Genomic DNA, 18,139 nt, shown 5'->3' on the forward strand with positions numbered 1-18,139 from the left:
GTTTTTTTTTTTTGGCTATTTCCAGTGTGAGCTCATTGTCGAACTGACATTTGGTGGGAATGGAGTCAGGCCTTAGATATAAAACTTGGAATTCTCTTCCCCCCATTAATGAAAAAGTGATTTGAAGTTAGCTTAAACCTGAAAGCCACATTCACAAAATAAAAATATATAAAGGAAGAGATGATATAATTCTAATCTGGAACCTCCTCTTTCTTAGGAGAGCAGAGTGACCAACCACCACGTACTTCTCCTGGCAAGAAACAAAATCTCCCTTGGAGAAAGAAGAGTGTGGAGAGAAGAGACTAAAGATGTCTATTTGATGTAACTTTAAGCCATATAATACCTCCATTTTACATGTGGAGGATAGCCTTGCTACATGTTTATATATAGTGAGTACTTTTATATATAGTGAGGGGTGTATGGGGGGCTCAGGGAGGGGTAGTATCTCTGGTATGGAGGGCTTGTTGTGCCCTCCGAGGGCAGCTCTCCAGCCTCTGACCCCCACCTGACACCCAGCTCTCACTTGTGGCTCCCAGTAGCTGCAAGCATGTGGCAGTGGCCACACCCTGGGCAATGGCTTCGACAGGCCGGCCAAACCTTGTGAGGGTAGCCATTGGGTCATAGACCCCTGGTGAACCAGGGCTTTGCTCACCCAGCATGTGAAGACTGCTTTGGCTGAACAGACGGAAGAAATCAATAAGAAGTTTCAACGGCTGAGATGGCGATGCAGCAAAGCACTGTGGAGTGCTTAGGGTATGTTGGAGCACAAAGGACAGCACGGCCATCCAATGCAGCTGAGGAAGTCTCCAGACGTAACAATTTTTCGTGCCACTGGACCCAGGCTTCCAACACCGAGAGAGTGGGACTGTCTCTGTGCATCGGCTTTTCCACTTAAATCTCTTTCACGCACAAGTATCTTTGTGCACACTCATCTATCCTAACCCCATCCACCCTCTTCACGACCTGCGGCGATGGGGGAGTGGCGATGCAACAGGTGGAGGTGACCACTGGCAGTTGTAGTCACGATCCTGCACGTAGGCAGCCCATGGACCAGTGGTCGCTCGGCCCTGTGGGCAGCAGGGACGTTCCGCAGCATCCTGGGCCTCTCTAGGACTGCACTGCTCACACTAATCAAGGGAGGGGACTAGAAAAGGTGTCCCAAACATTGCCTGCCCTACAAACACCTGGTCAGCACACTGCGGCTGGCGGGTCATCCCTTTAAGCAGTCGAAATCAAAGAAAAAATACAAAGAAACTCCTACTAGGAGCATGGAACATGAGGACATTACTTGATAGAGAGAATACCCCAAGACCTGAGAGAAGAACAGCTCTAATCGGTGAAGAACTGGCGTGATATAATATCAACATTGCAGCCTTAAGCAAAACATGCTTACCAGAAGAGGGATCACTCAGTGAACCCACCACTGGATACACCTTCTTCTGGAAAGGCAGAGCCTCAAATGAAGACAGAATCCACGGTGTTGGCCTGACCATCAAGACCAGTTTGCTCAAACAGCTGCCAGACTTGCCTGTGGGCATCAGCGAGAGGCTCATGAAGATCCGTTTGCCTCTCAGCAAGGACCGGTATGCCACAATCATCAGTGCATATGCCCCAACACTGACCAGCACAGAGGAGACCATCGAGCAGTTCTACTCTGACCTGAGTGCCGTCCTGCACTCAGTGCCCACAAATGACAAGCTGATACTACTGGGAGACTTCAATGCCCACGTTGGACAGGACCATGAAAGATGGAAAGGAGTACTTGGCAAACATGGCATGGGCAAAATGAACAACAACGGCCTACCGCTCCTCAGCAAATGCTCAGAGTTTGAACTCACCATCACGAACACTGTGTTCAGAATGGTGAACGAATATAAAACATCGTGGATGCACCCAAGATCAAAACAGTGGCATCTCATTGACTACATCATTGTACGCCGGCGAGACATCCAGGATGTAAAGATCACCATAGCCATGAGAGGAGCTGAATGCTGAACAGACCACCGATTGGTTAGAGCGACTCTTCAAATGCGCATTGCACCTCGCCATCCAAAACGTGCCCAGACAGTTCGTGCATTTTACAACGTGAGTCGTCTTAGAGATCCATCTTATTTGCAAACATTCCAGTCCGGCCTGTACGACAAGCTGTCTGCCAAGGGACCACTCACTGGAAGCTCAACCGAGAAATGGATCCAGTTCAGAGACGCAGTGAAGGAAACATCAAAGGCAGTCCTAGGCCCAAAACAACGCAACCACCAGGACTGATTCGACGAGAACAACACTGCTATTGAAGACCTATTGAGCAAGAAGAACAAAGCCTTTATGGAGTGGCAAAATAACCCAAACTCTGCTCCTAAAAAGGACAGATTCAAGTCTCTCCAAGCCCAGCACAGCGTGAGATCAGGAAGATGCAAAACTGATGGTGGGAAAAAAATGCAGAAGAAATCCAGCGGTTTGCTGATACGAAAAACTACAAACAATTTTTCAGTGCCCTCAAGACTGTCTATGGGCCATTAAAACGCACCACCACTCCCTTGCTATCCTCTGAAGGTGACACTCTCATAAAAGATAAAAAAGGTATCAGCAATAGGTGGAAAGAACACTTCAGTCAGCTTCTCAACTGACCCTCTTCAGTCGACCAAAGCACCCTTGACCAGATCCCCCAAAACCGCACCATTGAACAACTTGGCATCCCTCCTTCAATAGAGGAAGTCCAAAAAGCCATTAAACAAATGAGTACAGGCAAGGCACCTGGTAAAGACGGGATCCCAACCGAGGTGTACAAGGCCTTAAATGGAAAGGCACTCCAGGCATTCCACATAGTGCTGAAGAGCATATGGGAAGAGGAAGACATGCCCCCAGAACTCAGAGATGCCTCCATCATAGCCCTATACAAGAACAAAGGCTCACAAGCAGCCTGTGACAACTACAGAGGCATCTCACTACTCTCCACTGCCGGAAAGATCCTCGCCCGTGTTATACTCAACAGACTTCTGTCATCTGTTTCAGAGCAGAACCTGCCTGAATCACAATGTGGCTTCCGATCAGATTGCAGCACCATCGACATGGTCTTCACGGTGAGGCAAATGCAGGAAAAATGCCTTAAGCAGAACCTGAGTCTCTACATTGTCTTCATAGACCTGACAAAGGCATTCGACACAGTGAACAGGGACGCATTGTGGGTGATCCTCAGCAAGCTCGGTTGCCCAGCAAAATTCGTCAAACTGATCCAGCTCTTTCATGTCGACATGACAGGGGAAGTCCTATCTGGTGGAGAGACTTCTGATCGCTTCAACATCTCCAATGGTGTGAAACAAGGCTGTGTCCTCGCTCTGGTACTATTCAACCTATTTTTCACCCAAGTATTAAGACATGCTGTGATGGATCTAGACCTGGGCATCTACATCAAATACCGACTGGATGGCTCACTATTTGACCTTCACCGCCTGACTGCAAAAACAAAGACAACAGAGAGACTCATCCTGGAAGCTCTCTTTGCAGATGACTGTGCTCTCATGGCCCACCAAGAAAATCATCTCCAAACCATTGTGGACAGATTCTCCACCACAACAAAACTGTTTGGCCTGACTATCAACCTCAGCAAAACAGAGGTGCTGTTCCAACCTGCACCAGGGAGGCCAACTAACCAGCCGTGCATTACAATCGATGGCACGCAGCTTTCTAACGTCAACACCTTCAAGTACCTGGGCAGCACCATCACCAACGACAGGTCCCTAGACCACAAGATTAATGCCAGGATCCAAAAGGCCAGCCGGGCACTTGGGCGGCTGCGCTGCAAAGTCCTCCAACATAGAGGTGTAAGCACTGCGACAAAGCTCAAAGTGTATAACTCAGTGGTCCTCAGCTCACTCCTGTATGGTTGTGAGACATGGACACTGTACAGGAAGCACATGAAACAGCTGGAGCAATTCCACCAACACTCCCTCCGGTCAATCATGAGGATCCGATGGCAGGACTGAATCACCAACCAGGAAGTCCTTGACAGAGCCAACTCCACCAGCATCGAAGTCCTGGTCCTCAAGACCCAGCTACAATGGTCTGGACATGTCATCCGCATGGACCCACAGCGAATACCAAGACAGGTATTCTATGGTGAATTGTCAGCTGGACTCAGGAAACAAGGCCGACCAAAGAAAAGATTCAAGGATCAGCTAAAGTCCAACTTGAAGTGGGCTGGCATGACACCAAAGCAACTATAACTCACTGCCTCTGACAGAAGCAGCTGGCAAACCCACATTCACCATGCCGCCACCACCTTTGAAGATGAGCGACATCGACGTCTTGCCGCTGCACGTGAACGCCGACACCAGGCCACAACCGCACCTCCCGTAACAACTGGCATCCCATGCCCCATGTGCCACAAACTCTGCGCCTCAGCCTTTGGACTTCAAAGCCACATGAGGGTACACCATAGATGAAACTGCACAAAGACAATAGTCATACTCGATCACTGAGAGACTACCACTACTACTTTCTGGGATTACTGTTCCAGAGTAGGTCAGCTACATCTCTTTCTGAGGCTTTTAGGAGTATACTTCAGGAGCTGGAATGTTTTTTTCTAATGCTATTGGCTTTAGACCTCATTCTGGTATGTTACTCCCACCTATTAGCTTTCAGAGACTAACACCCTAGTTCCATTTGCCTAATTAACATTAATTAGCTTTTACAAAGGGATATTTTCTTTAAAGATATAGCAAGAACAGGAACAGAGATAGTTGCTCCTGACACTTGTGGGCTACACACACTCCTAATCCAGTAGCTTTTGCTCAAGCCTTATTCTTCATGACTTCCTTGTCATGACCCATTTCTCCTTGATATTCTTTTCCCCATAGGTTTTTGGGACATTAGTCTTTCCTGATTCTCTTATTACTTATGGTCATGCCTTCTAACAATAGATGTCCCAAGGGACTCTGGACCCTCTTCTCTTTTCCCTCTATACTATCTCGGTTATTTCATCAGTACCCAGGGATTCAATTATCATCTTTATACTGATGATTCTCAAATCTACTTAACCAAATCTAAACACTCTGCCAATCCTTAGTCTTGCACCTCCAAACACTGATTATATTTCTTGAACTGAATGTCTTATAGGTATCTTCAACTCATATCTCCCCCAAACCTCCCCCTTTTCTTAATTGTTCTCTCACTGTTGAGAGATTCTTAACCTAAGTGCCATCCTTGAGACCTTGCTCTCTCCCCCCTCCCCCCTTTCATCTAATCAACTGTAAGGTCATATTGCAACATCTCTCATATGTATCGTTTTCCCCCTTCTGACACTACTGCCACCATGGTGGTGCCATATTGACTGACAATGGAGCAGGCTCTCATTATGTCATGACTAGAATATTGCAAATAACCTGCTGGTTGTTCTTTCTGCCTCAAATATCTCCTCATACCAGTCATCTTCCATTTTGACTGTCAAACTGATCTTCCTTAAATGTAGATCTGACCAACTCCCTACCCACCCTAACCCTCTTCAATCAACTCTAGAGGCTACTTTTTGCTTCCAGGATCAAATATACAAACCTCTGTTTGGCTTTTAAAGCCCTTTACATGCTGGCCTCTTCCTACCTTTCAAATATCCTTACGTATTCTTACACTTTAGGTTCCCCCATCCACTCTGATACTACCCTGCATTCCCAGATGCTGCTTTTTGACTGGATGTTCCCTATTTCTGGAACTCCCTTTCTTTATCTTTGTCTCCTAACTTTCCTGGTTTCTTTCAAGTCTCAGGTAAAATCCTACCTTCTGCAAAAAATCTTTCATAATATGATTCCCCTTAATGCTAGGCTCTGTTGATTTTCACCATTTTACATTTTATATATCTTGTTTGTAGGGGAAGTTAGGTGGTACAGTAGAGTGCTGGACCTGGAATCAGGAAGACTCAGCTTCATGAGTTCAAATTCCACCTCAATCACTTACTAGCTGTGTGACTGTGGGCGAATCATTATAACCTAATTTGGCTCAGATTCCTTATCTGTAAAATGAGTTGGAGAAAGAAATGGCAAACCATTCTAGTACTTTGCCACAAAAAACCTAAATGGCATCATAAAGAGCAGGACACCACTGACTGAAATGACTGAACAATAATCTATATTGTTTGTAAATAGTTGTTTGCATGTTTTCTTCCTATTGGACTGAGAATAGGAATAATCTTTTGCTTTTCCTTTCTTTGTATCCCTAGCACTTAGCTCAGCTCTTAGCACTTAGAAGGTGTTTAATAAATGTTTCTGGATGATTATACTATTTCAGTTTCTAGAGAGAGTAAGCTCATACTTAAGGCAGTTTCTATATAACATTGGTCCCACCAAGTTCACATTTATTTATGTTATCATTACTGAATGACTCCAAGTCTTAGCTGCTGCTGGGCTAGATTTCAAATTTGATTCCCACTCTTCTGACATGTAGTAAGTACTCTGGTTTCATTTTCTCAAAGTGAAGCTGATTAAATCCTTCTTTTGGAGTTCTAGGGGTATTCTTGAGGGGTTGGTCTGCTTTTGGGCTCAAGTACCAGTTCTCATGTGATTTCCCTGCTGGTGTGCAGTATTTGTGTCCTTTGATGGCAGGGGCTATCTTTTTTCATATTTTTATTCTCATTGCTTAGCACAGTGCTTGGCATATAGTGAACCTTAATAATTGTTTTCCCTAAGCAGTTTGCCTGGCTTTTAGCTGAGAATAATGGCTGTGATTAAAGAATTATCAGTCTAACTTTATCAGAAATATATTGTAGTCATTATAACTTAGAATCCTGGAGCTGAAAGGGTTTCTTTAAAGAGACAAGCCAAAAAGCTGGTAATATAGAGTAAAACATAGCAGAGATTATAAATCCAACAGCTGCCACAAGATGTTTGGGGACAAGGCAACCTTTGGAGGAACAAAACATACATCCAGTGGAGACATGATGAGATCACTGGAAAATAGCTCCCCCCCCCCCTTGAGAGTTCTAATGAGAACAAGAGCCATTACCTAATTTATAAATGGTAAAAAGAGATGCACAGCTAATTTTTAAAGGAAGAAATAGAATAATTATATGAAAAAATGCTCATTACTAATTAGTTGCAAATTAAAGCAACAGAAAGGTTTTATCTCATACCTATCAGAATGGCAAAGTTAGCATTCAAGGTTATAATTGTGAAATCAAGCTTTTCATTACTTTTTTGGTTTCTTTTTGTTCCAAATTGTGATTTCATTAGTGTGAGGACCTACCAGGGTAGAAACATCTTTCACTAATGAAGGCTAGTAACATACCTGCTATTTAGATTCAGAGAGGTTTACTTGGGTGCACTAAGAAATTAAGTTACTTGCCCATGGTCACACAATATGTGTTAAGACAAGACTTCTATTTAGAGTTTTGGAATCCAAGGCCAAACTTCTATCTAGTATGACAGGCTTGTCTTTTTTCCCCTCTGTCATACTATTATATTTTGTTATGTTATACAGGTTTAGAAACTACCTTATTTCATTAGGCACCCCAAACCCAGCACCTCTTTTGCCTCACCTTTTTTCTTCCGTGGGTTGCTTCAATCTTAAATCAGGTCCTCATCACTTCTCATCTAGATTATTGAAAGAGCCTTGTAATTGGTCTCCATATCTCTTCTTTCTGCTCTATAGTCCATCCTTCAATTAGCCATCAAGTTTGTATTCTTTCTTATGTGAAAATTTTTGTGTGTGAAAAGGGCAGAAAAATAATTTTTATGTATCGAAGCCATAAATTAATATTCAAAGAAATATAATTTTCTAATAAAATTTAAAAAATTATTCTAGAAAGAGACAAGAGAAGAATTTTTGCATTAAAGAAAAGGATAAAGTCACTATGAATATATATATATATATTTATGTGGGAATTTGGTTATTTTAAGGGGCATAAAAAAGAACTTTTGGGCATTACAATTATGAAATCCATATGTGAAAAAGCAATTTCAAATAAACTGGGAGACATAAACTATTAAGACTCAATAGAGAACTGGGAGAGCTTATATGAGGATAGAGAAAGGAATACAGCTCCAGGGCATTTTGGTTCATCTGCTAATTTGCATATGAATGTTTCTAAAGCTTGAGAGGCTAAAATTCATCAAGTAATAAATCAGTTACCTAGGGACTATGAAATGATTAAATAATGACTATTGGTTTCACAACTAACTGAAAGGTAGATTTTGTGAGTTTAATCTATAAAATGAGGATAATATTAACACCTACCCCCTAGGATTATTTTCAGGATCAATTGAACTAACACAGATAGATACTTTCCAAACTTCAAAGTGCTATTATTATTAACTATTATAATTATGTAAGCAATATTGCTTCATAAAGGAAAGATGGGTCCCTCAGTACCAGAAGACCAATTTAACTATCAAGAGTAGTAAAGAAGGGGGTAGCTGGGTAGCTGGGTAGCTTAGTGGATTGAGAGCCAGGCCTAGAGATGGAAGGTCCTAGGTTCAAATCTGGCCTCATACACTTCCTAGCTGTGAGACCCTGGGCAAATCACTTGACCCCCATTGTGTAGCCCTTACCACTCTTCTTCCTTGGAGCCAATACACAGTATTGACTCTAAGATGGAAGGTAAGGGTTTTAAAAAAAAGAGTAGTAAAGAATCAGTGAATAAGCATGTGTTAAGCACCATTCATCTTTGCTGTTTACTTTTCACCTACCTCTCACCTGTGGCTCCAATAAACTGTAGCATGTGCAGTGGTTATATCCTTTATATCCTGGAAAAACTGTTCTAACAGATGGGCTAAATCAGATTTGAGGGTAACTGAAAGTTCTCAAACCTATTGCTTAATTACTGGGGAACCTACCAGAAGGGAAGACTTCCCCTGAGAATGGGCAGATGAGAATAATTTGTTCCAATGGCTGCGGAGGTAGCTGAGGCAAGTGCGGTAGAGCACTTAGAGCTTGGTCATCAAAGACACCAATGCCATCCACTGCATCCCAGGCCATTACTGGTCATTCTGATTTTTATCTTGTCTCTGAGCTTTCATGACTCTAGAAAAGAGAGCAAGGTTGATGACTTTGTGAAACTCTGTCCCACTTAAATCCAATTCATGTCCAAGTCAAGACATTACTCCATTGTGTAAATAGAGATTTTAACACAGAGTGGAAATGGAACACTGCAAGAAGCATAAGTGACAGACCGGTAATTGAAATGTTGGAGAGAGAAGGTTTCTGGGAGATTTTACCAATGGACAGGGGTTCGGTTCTGAGCCTTGGACTGTAAACAGCATTTTCCCTGATCTCAGGATTTGAATCCCACTATTCTCCCTAAGGATTTCCCATTTGCACTCAACACCTAATTTGTCTGTGAACAGTTCCTGATCCTTGTAATATGTAAACCTCAAAATTTCTCAGACTTATGAATGTTAGGGGTTTCCCCCCATTGGGGAATCTTCTACTTAAAAAAAATTCCCTAGCAGATGGTGAGAACTCTACTTGAGTGTGGGGGCTCCTAGCTATGGGAGTGTCCCTGCTCCACCCTACTTAAGACTGCTTTAGGACAGAAAACTCATTGCTAAACAAAGAAAGTCCTTGGATCCATGCTTATGGAAAGAACAGGAAGTTCTTTGAGTCATGCCTGTTTTTAAAATTGATACAATGGGATGCTAGGTACCCATATAGGTGGGGCAACTTGTAAACTACTTAAACCTAAAAGGATGATAACTTATTCAGAGGTTTTTTCTTAATGAAGTTTGTCGACACAGCAGCATTTTTCCTGACTTACTAAAGAGATTAAAACTACTCAGCTGTGAATGCAAAATGGGAGATCCTTTAGAAACATCTACAGTGATTGGTAGATGTAAGGACTTAGGGGAGGTGACAGAGGAGATTTTGCCCTTAAAAATAAGAGCTCAGAGAAGAGCAGAAGGATCTCGATTTCTGATTCTCATTCTGGAGGATCTCATTCTGAAGGAGAGCTCCTTATGGAGCTCCTCTGAGGGGCTCTGCCCCTCTGGGGTAGGAGCTCTGGAGGCTCTTGAGAGAGGCCCTTTGAAACAATCTCTGGCTGGAAGACTCTTTCAGGAAGGACGCTGGCCTGGTGTCACTAGTATCCTTGTTTAGTCAGACTTTGTGGTGAGTGTTAAAAAACTGATTTCTCTTTTGAGACTCAGGTCTAGGCCATATTGGCTTGAGGCCCTTCATACTTATTCCTTTCTTACTCTCTCTCTCTCTTTCTTTGATTACTCATTGTATTGTTAATTAAAATCTCTATAAAACCCAATTGACTTGGGTATTTGAATAATTGGGAATATTTCCCTGGCGACCACCTTATATTTGATTTTAAACCCCAAGACACTGTAGTGAAACATATTTCTGTGGTCAAATTTACTCACCCTCTCTTATATCTATCACAATTTATATCTTCCACTATTTTAATCACTACAGTTTAAGACCTCAACCATTTTAAATCTCACAAATATCAAGACCTAAGTGGACTGACTGGACATTTCAACTTGGACCAAGAGAGATTTTCCCTGGAGGGCAGGCTGTGTCAGTCCTGAAGACAAGAACATCTTTCTCTGTGTCAGCTTATCTTAAAGACTTATGCTACCACTTTAACATTAGTTCAGGATAGCCAGTATAAGAGAGAAGCAAGAAGAGGTTCCTAGACTGGTCTAGGCTGTTGGCCAAAGCAGGGGGATTCATTTTTCAGTCTGGACATTTAGCATAGTTGTTATGGGGATGAAAAGGTGCACCCCTGGGGTTTGGGAAGGATACTTTTTGCAAGATGCAAGACTCCAAAACTTATCTTAAAAATAAAAAGAGAAATTTATTAATTTAGAGAGTAACATTGAGAATGGCCAGGAGGATAGTACAGGTGGAACAGCAAGATGGAAGGCTACTCCTTGGGAGGACAGCATGGATGGAAAATCTGTCCCCTAGATGACATCAGTTCTGGGGATTTTATACTCTTTACAACAGATGCTGTGTCATGGTGTGGACATGACTAGAGTGGTAAACCCTCAGGCATTCAGTTAGGGGTTTGGTTATCTGACTGGGGTCTGCCTGGAGACATAGGGAATGACCCTCATAAAAATTCCTTAGTTTTAGGGAACAGACAGATGTCTGAGATACAGTCTGATAGAATTGAGGTATAGCCTGGAGGTGCATCTTCTCTGTCCATTTTAAATCTAAAGGAAGATCAAAGGAGGACAATCATCTCAGGGTCCTATGGGGTCATTAGATGTTTTAGGCTAAGAGTCACAAGGATGGAAGGGAGCAAAGGAATTTCACTGATAATACTTTGCCCGAGTTTCTGGGGGTACAATGCCCATGTCATAGTGACTCCTGTTAACCACTTACCTTGCCCCATTAAAATTTTCCTATCCCAAATAAAAGGAGTTTGTTTATTCAAAAGCAGGCAGATCTTTTAAGAGAAGAAAGGAGTTTGGAGGGAGGAGGTTTGGTCTGGGGGGTGTGGTGGGGTTTGGGGAGATCTCACTTAGAGTCAGATTATGCAAAGCCTTGATTCAAATGTTATTGATCTCCCTCCAGCTGGGGTTTTATTCAGAGTAGTACTACCAGGAGATTAGGTTTTGCAAAACTTCCTAATCACTCAATATTCTCCATTCCTGTGGTGTTCCCAACTCTGGTAAAGCCCTCAGCTTACCTTTGTCTTCTTCATAGTTGAAAGGGAACAGAAAACACATCAGCTCTCTGCCTGGACAGGGAGTGAAACCTTGGGGAGTTTTAGTTCACTATCACTATCAAACTAACCTTAGACGATCATTCCCTGGTTTCTCCTCATTTCCCTTTTAACAATTGTGTCATTGATTCTCTTCAAAAACAAAGGACAGACAGTAACTTTCTTAAAATAGTTCTGACTTTATCATTACTTTCCCTCTCCCCTCCAAAACTCTTCTGGGTAAGGGACCCACCAGACAGCTTTCAAAGATGAAATACAAGGGATTAATAGCCGTATCAAAATGCTTTGAATCACTAAAAGAGAAATGCAAAGTAAAGCAAATTTGAGCTTCTACTATATATACATCAGATTGTCAAAGATGACAAAAGTGAAAATGAAAAATATTAGAGAGATTCTGGGAAGACAGAAATGCTAATGCACTGTTGCTGAAACTGAATTAATCCAGAGATTATGGAAAGCAAGTTAGACTTTGTCCAGAAAGTTACTAAGTTGTATATATTTTTTGACCCAGAAATAATATTTGTATGTTTGTATCCCCAAAAATCATAGAGGAAAAAGACTCATATATAAAAAATTCTTAATAGCAGCCTTTTTTTGAAAACTAAGGGGAGTACCCATGAATTAGAGAATGGCTGAAAAAATGAGGTATAATAACACCCATGAGAATCACCAATTTTAAATCCCTCAAGACCCCATAAAGATTGGTCAATAAGCTAAAGTCCAAAGTACACATAGTTTAGTCTTCTTTGGGGAATTATGGCACGATCTTAAGGGATTCTAAATCTTGCCCCTTGCTATTACTTGGTTTGGTATCAAACACTGGGATGCATCCTTCTGTTTCCCTTTACATTGCTCATACTTCTCTGATGATCCCATGTAGGTAGTCAGTTAGGTGGTACAGTGAATAGAGTGCAGGGCCTAGAATCAAGAAAACCTGAGTTCAAATACTGCCTCAAACTTTTACTAGCTGTGAGACCCTGGGCAAGTAATCAAACTTCTGTCTCAGTTACCTTAATTGTAAAATGTAGATAATAATAGCACCTACCTCCCCAGGTTGTTCTGAGAATGAAATGAGATAATATTTGTAAGGGGCTTTACAAGCCTTAAAATTCTATAGAAATGTTAGTTATTAATTACTTTATCAAATTCCCGAGATGGATCATTCTATCTCTCACTGTTGGGCTGGTAGGGGGCAAAGAACAGAAACTTCTATGTACATTCTTGGAATCAAGCAGATAGTTGTTATGACCTATAGCAAAGACCAGTCCTTTCAAAATGTCTGGTTTACTTGGAGTTTTGCCATGAGGATCATCTTAGAGTATGTTTTGAGACTGATTAGACCTGCCATTGGTCAGAGCCCTCTAGGGGATCCCCTATTTTTCTAGGGCCTCATGAGTTTGTTGGGTGCCCATAAGACTGATCCTAGATGTCTTTTCTGTTAAGTTTCTGAATCCTTCCCCCACCTCTCCACCACCCCACTTCCTGCCACCCCCAGGTTTCCTCCTCCACTCTCCACCCAAGTATGAAGGGTTTAGGTTCCTTCTTGTGTCACAGTGAGATAAGTGGGATGACTTTGGGCCAGGAACAGAAGTGACTGTGCTTCCAAGTAAGTTTTCATATTCCTCAACATGGGTGAGCTGGAGTGGGGGAAGGTGACAAAGGGAATTTTACTCAGTTTGACTCAAAGAGGATGACAGGGTTGTTAGGGGGAAATTGGGACTGGGTTGGTAGTTCCAGTCATCTTGTGCTGAACTAGTTACCATGCTGATCTCTCTCCCCTAATGACTCCTTTCTTTAAGAATTGTCCAATTTTGTGAAATCAAAGATCCTAGGATTTGGGCACTTCATTTTCAATCCTAAGGATCTTTGAGAACCTGGGAGAGCAAAGGAAACTTTCTTATCCTTACTTCCAAACATGGGAACAACTCTGACCTCTGGGATCCCCTAAATCCTGCTACTAATCTTTCTTGACCTTTCCTAAAGTGCTGGGACCCAAGTAAAATTTAAAAGGAAATGGGTCCTAAATTAGGTATCTAGATTTGGAGGGGTATCTAGGTATTTAAGAGTTTTAAAGAATGAAGACCCTTATTCCTAGGAGGCAGAATGGATGGATTTCTCCTACTTACTCTGCTTCCCTCATTTTCTTCATGCGCAGGAGATGAGACTTATCTGAAAGAATCAGGAGGTGGCCTATATCCAGGCAATGAGATTCTAAACCTCACATGTCAAACATCTGGCTTCCAATTCAATACAAGTGTACTAGGCTGGTACCTTTGGGACCCAGGATGTGCTCCTCAGTGGCTGTCCAGCCTTGACCATATATCCACAGAAACCAAAGAAGAACGAATCATCTCTTCCAGAGAGGACAGTAGCAGCCAGATTTTCCTTCAAATTAAAGGCCTGGGTATTGGGGATTCTGGCAATTATCACTGTACAAAGAGGGTGGGTGATGGAGATAACACAGACAAGCTAGTCTTTGGTCCTGGGACAGATGTGATCATAGAACCAGGTGAGTGCCTCCTCTAGCCCAGCCCTAAGGAAATAGACTATGTATGTCTGGGCCTGACTCTTTGCCATATAATCAGTCAAGGCTTGTGTCCAGATCAGAACCAGGGGCCCTGACTTTTCAGACCTTTCTTTCCATTACAGTGTGCTATGTGACTATGTATAGGTGGTATATCCATTCTAAGCAGTAATTATAGAGATGAACTTTATGTCAGTGAAGGAAATTGAGTCACATTATAATGAGGTCTATGGACTTAGGATTTTCATGTGTAAAATCCCAAGACTTTTCAGTCCCAGTGACAGCCAGGAATAGGGGGCAGTTGGGAAGAAGAAAGGGAGCTATGGTCTGGGGGCAGCACAGACATATGAGCTGGGAACATAAAAGTCAGATTGAGGCAAGGACTGGGGGCAGGAAATGGAGCTGGAGTCTGGTAGTCACATTTATTTTGTCTCATGATTTTTCTCCCCACATGAGAGGCCAGGCCAGGACTGAGAGGGAGCCAGGAAGTGGGTAAAGCTTGCTTTTCACAGTTATTCAGTCACATGCATGCTTGCCCACACTTGGGTTTGGGTTCCAGGCTGGCAGGGTATCCTGTAGGGGCCAGCTAAGTGACAGGAAACCATTATTTGATTGCAGGACCTCGGGCCCCTTTGACACCCAGCGTGTTTTTGTTGAGGAGTCAGGATGCTGTGGCCTGCCTGGTCAGTGACTTCTACCCCAAGGACCTAAATGTGTCTTTGGCCTCTTCTAGAGCTTCAATACCAGGCCAGGTCCTCACTGTGGCTCCCACAGCACGTGGCACCTATAGCGCCATCCAGATTGGTAGGGTTGATGAGAATGATGCAGTAATCTGCTCAGTTCAGCACCTTGGGAAAGAGATCCATATGTCCCACAAGTCAGGTATGAGCAGCTCCTGCAAAGGGATGGGGGTGGTATCAAGAAGGGGCTTTGGAAGTGTTTTGTGGATTATTAGACCACTACAGACAGAAGTGGGGCATAGGAAAGAATATTGTAGAGTGAGGTGGTGGACCCTGGATGGTAATCCTGGGCTGGGGCAAGAAGTTCTTGGGTAGAAAGTTTAATTCCAGATCCAGATCTAGAAAGAGGGGAATCTATCAGTTGGGTATAGAGTTCCCAGGATAGATGAGAGGAGAGGAAATGAAGAGCCTTCTAACTTATAGAGGGAAGTCCTGGGCTTGCTGAACCCCAAGAGTGTGCTTGATGATATCATTCTCCCTTCAGACTCTTTGAAGCTGGAACCATCCTATCCTGATCAGAAGTTCAAAGATGAATTAAAAATGAATGGGAAAAGGGCAGAAATAATGGAATTAAGCCTGAACATGATTGGAAGTGAGACTATTCAATTCAGCCTGATAATCTGCATGTTTCCTATTTTGATAATAAGATATCCCAGGGTGTGTCATGACCATGGCCCAGCACGCAGAACATTCTACAAATAGCCTAGATTCAGAATGCATAATAGTTCAGGGTTCAGTGTGGCTTTGGCTTCACTTCTCTCTTTTCCCAGCATGAACCAAATGGTTTGCCACCTTGATATTTCCCCAGCTCCTACCCTAGAATCCTTTGGATTTGTGAACCTTCCCCATTCCTGGCCTATAAGTCTTCGTCCATAGGTAGTCTCCAACTATCCCCTTATCTCTTCTTAGTCCCGCAAAGCTAAAAAGTAGAAAAAAATCAGCAAATATGATCTGCCAATGTCCTCTTGCTCTCTCCTCTAGGACCATGCTCCATGGGTCATCCTACACTTCCTGTCACATTTCTTCAAGATCTTCAGAATTGACTACTTCTGTCTGCCTATGAATAAGCCTGAATCTTCCCCTTTAAATTCCTTTTACTTTTGTTGCCTACCTAGTTTCTATCCTACAATAGAGCCAGTTGGTCAGGAGTTGGAGGTGGTGGTCAAGGTGATGGTAGTGGTTCAAATTGCCTGGCATATACTTACTCCTATATCTTCCTTAGGGTACCCCATTGCTTCAGCTAGGCTGGCTTGCTTCCCCTATAGGTGTGATAGCTGACTCCTTCTTCACAGGTGCTATTTTCCTAGATGATGGCTGTAGTGGCTAGAGGCAGGGCCAGTCATCTGGGAAGTACTGTCACTCCCTGAACACTTGGGCTTATCTGTTATTGTTGGCATCTGGTCAGTAGGTGGTGTGAAAGATAGTAGGTCTCATCTACATAGAGGGTGCTCCCTTAAATGATAGTATTAGGAATAGACTTGGAAGCAAATTTAATGGTCTGTGACTGGCACTGCTATTCCCAGGGATCTTGGACTCAGAGTACTGGACTATTTCCAGAAGGGTTAAAATAGTCAATAGGATGGTGATATTTTGGTCTGTAATCCCTCTTCCTGACCTTGATCTTGATTTTTGTCTCTTAAAGCAGAATCTGAGGAGAGGAATAAGTTACTCCTCAGTGTGCTGAGCCTGAGACTGCTGTTTATGAAGACTGTGGCCATCAATGTCCTGTTCACCATGATAGCTTTGATTTTCTGAGGTGATTGTCCATCCTTACCCTCTCCTCTCTTCAAGAAGGGCTCCTCTTTTAATTCCATTAATCCTTCACTTTTGCCTGTCCCCTTTAGCTTCTCCTCTTCCCTCATGCTCTTTGTATCTTAGCTCCTCTTTTATCCCCCTCAGATTTCTCTCTCAGACTCCCAGACTCTATTTTCTCAGTTCACATAGAAACACATAACTTCTGATCTACCTCATTTTCCTCTCTGTCCCTTTAAAACAGGAGTTCCTTAACCTGGAAACACAGATCCTTTGAGGGTCTATGGATAGATTTCAGGGAGGACATTTGTTTTAAAAATTGTTTTAAAAATATTTTGTTAACCAAATCTCAGCATAAATGGTTCCCTTTGTAATTTTTGCATTTAAAAATATTGTTCTCACAAGGGGTTCATAAGTTTCACCAAACCATCAAAGGGGACAATTACACAAAAATGTTAAGAACCTTTGCCTTGGATTTTCCTATTTTCCTGCAAACTTCCCCTGCCCTGGTCTTCTTTATGTCCCCAAAACATCTCCTCCATCCCCCTAGATAAAATTTTCAGCCCTTTTTATGCTTTGCTCTCTTTTCTGTCCCTTCTGATTCTTCTCTGATTTGTTAGAATTCCTTCAGTTCACACTGTCTTTTTCTATCCCTGTCTGCCATCTCTCACCCTCCATTTTGATCTTTAGTCTCCCTCTGTTCCCATGGCTTTCTCTTATGAGACTTACTTATGTTGGATAGACTGACTGGCCTAAAGGGCAGGTGAATAATTTTGGTTTCTGACTCCCTGACTATTGGCTTCTGACTTCTGCTTTTCCAGAAAAATCCTGGGAATGAAGACCCAGGAGTCAACACTTTATCCTTGACATTACTCTTGGAAATCACAGTGATCCCAGTGACTTCAGTTACATTCATTTCCCATCCTAGCTACAGTATACTCAGTCTCATGTCTCTGTCCCTGGTGATCAATTTCTGGATCCCTATTCTGAAATAAAGATGTAAAAGCCTTATCTGTTCTCCTCTGAATTTCTGTGTTTCTAGGGGAAATGGAGGGTGGGGATTGGGCATTATCAATTAAAGCAGGCAAATGACTTAGTTATTCTCAGGAATACAATGATCCAAGACAATCCCAAAGGACTCATAATGAAAAATACCATTCACCTCCAAAGAAAGAACTGATAGAATCTGAATGCAGACAAGAGCATACTCATATTTCACTTTCTTCATTTTTTTGAGTTTTCTTCTACAGTGACTGATATGAAAGAAATGTTTTACATGATTGCACATGTAAAATATATATTAGATTGCTTATTGTCTCCGGGAAGGATGGAGGGAGAGAATTTAGAACACAAATGTTTAAATTATTTTTACATATAATTGGGAAAAAATAAAATGTAATTTAAAAAAATAGCCATGTTATTTATGTTCCTCCAGTTTGGGCTGTGACTCCTCCTCCTTTCTTA

The 18,139-nt window shown here is 42.4% G+C and overlaps 1 protein-coding gene across 1 annotated transcript in view; it reads left to right on the forward strand.

Moving 5' to 3' along the window:
* Positions 1-17,871, forward strand: part of LOC100015122 (uncharacterized) — a 38,643-nt gene extending 20,772 nt beyond the window's left edge. Inside the window, exons 3-9 of the mRNA XM_056821004.1 lie at positions 13,075-13,154; positions 13,218-13,265; positions 13,815-14,168; positions 14,802-15,065; positions 15,408-15,515; positions 16,566-16,679; positions 17,497-17,871. Coding sequence (XP_056676982.1) covers positions 13,075-13,154; positions 13,218-13,265; positions 13,815-14,168; positions 14,802-15,065; positions 15,408-15,515; positions 16,566-16,678 — 967 coding nt within the window. The 3' untranslated portion in view covers position 16,679; positions 17,497-17,871. The remainder of the gene's footprint in view (positions 1-13,074; positions 13,155-13,217; positions 13,266-13,814; positions 14,169-14,801; positions 15,066-15,407; positions 15,516-16,565; positions 16,680-17,496) is intronic.
* Positions 17,872-18,139: the final 268 nt, after the last annotated feature.

The sequence above is a fragment of the Monodelphis domestica genome, chromosome 3, assembly GCF_027887165.1.
Source record: "Monodelphis domestica isolate mMonDom1 chromosome 3, mMonDom1.pri, whole genome shotgun sequence".
Taxonomy (NCBI): domain Eukaryota; kingdom Metazoa; phylum Chordata; class Mammalia; order Didelphimorphia; family Didelphidae; genus Monodelphis; species Monodelphis domestica.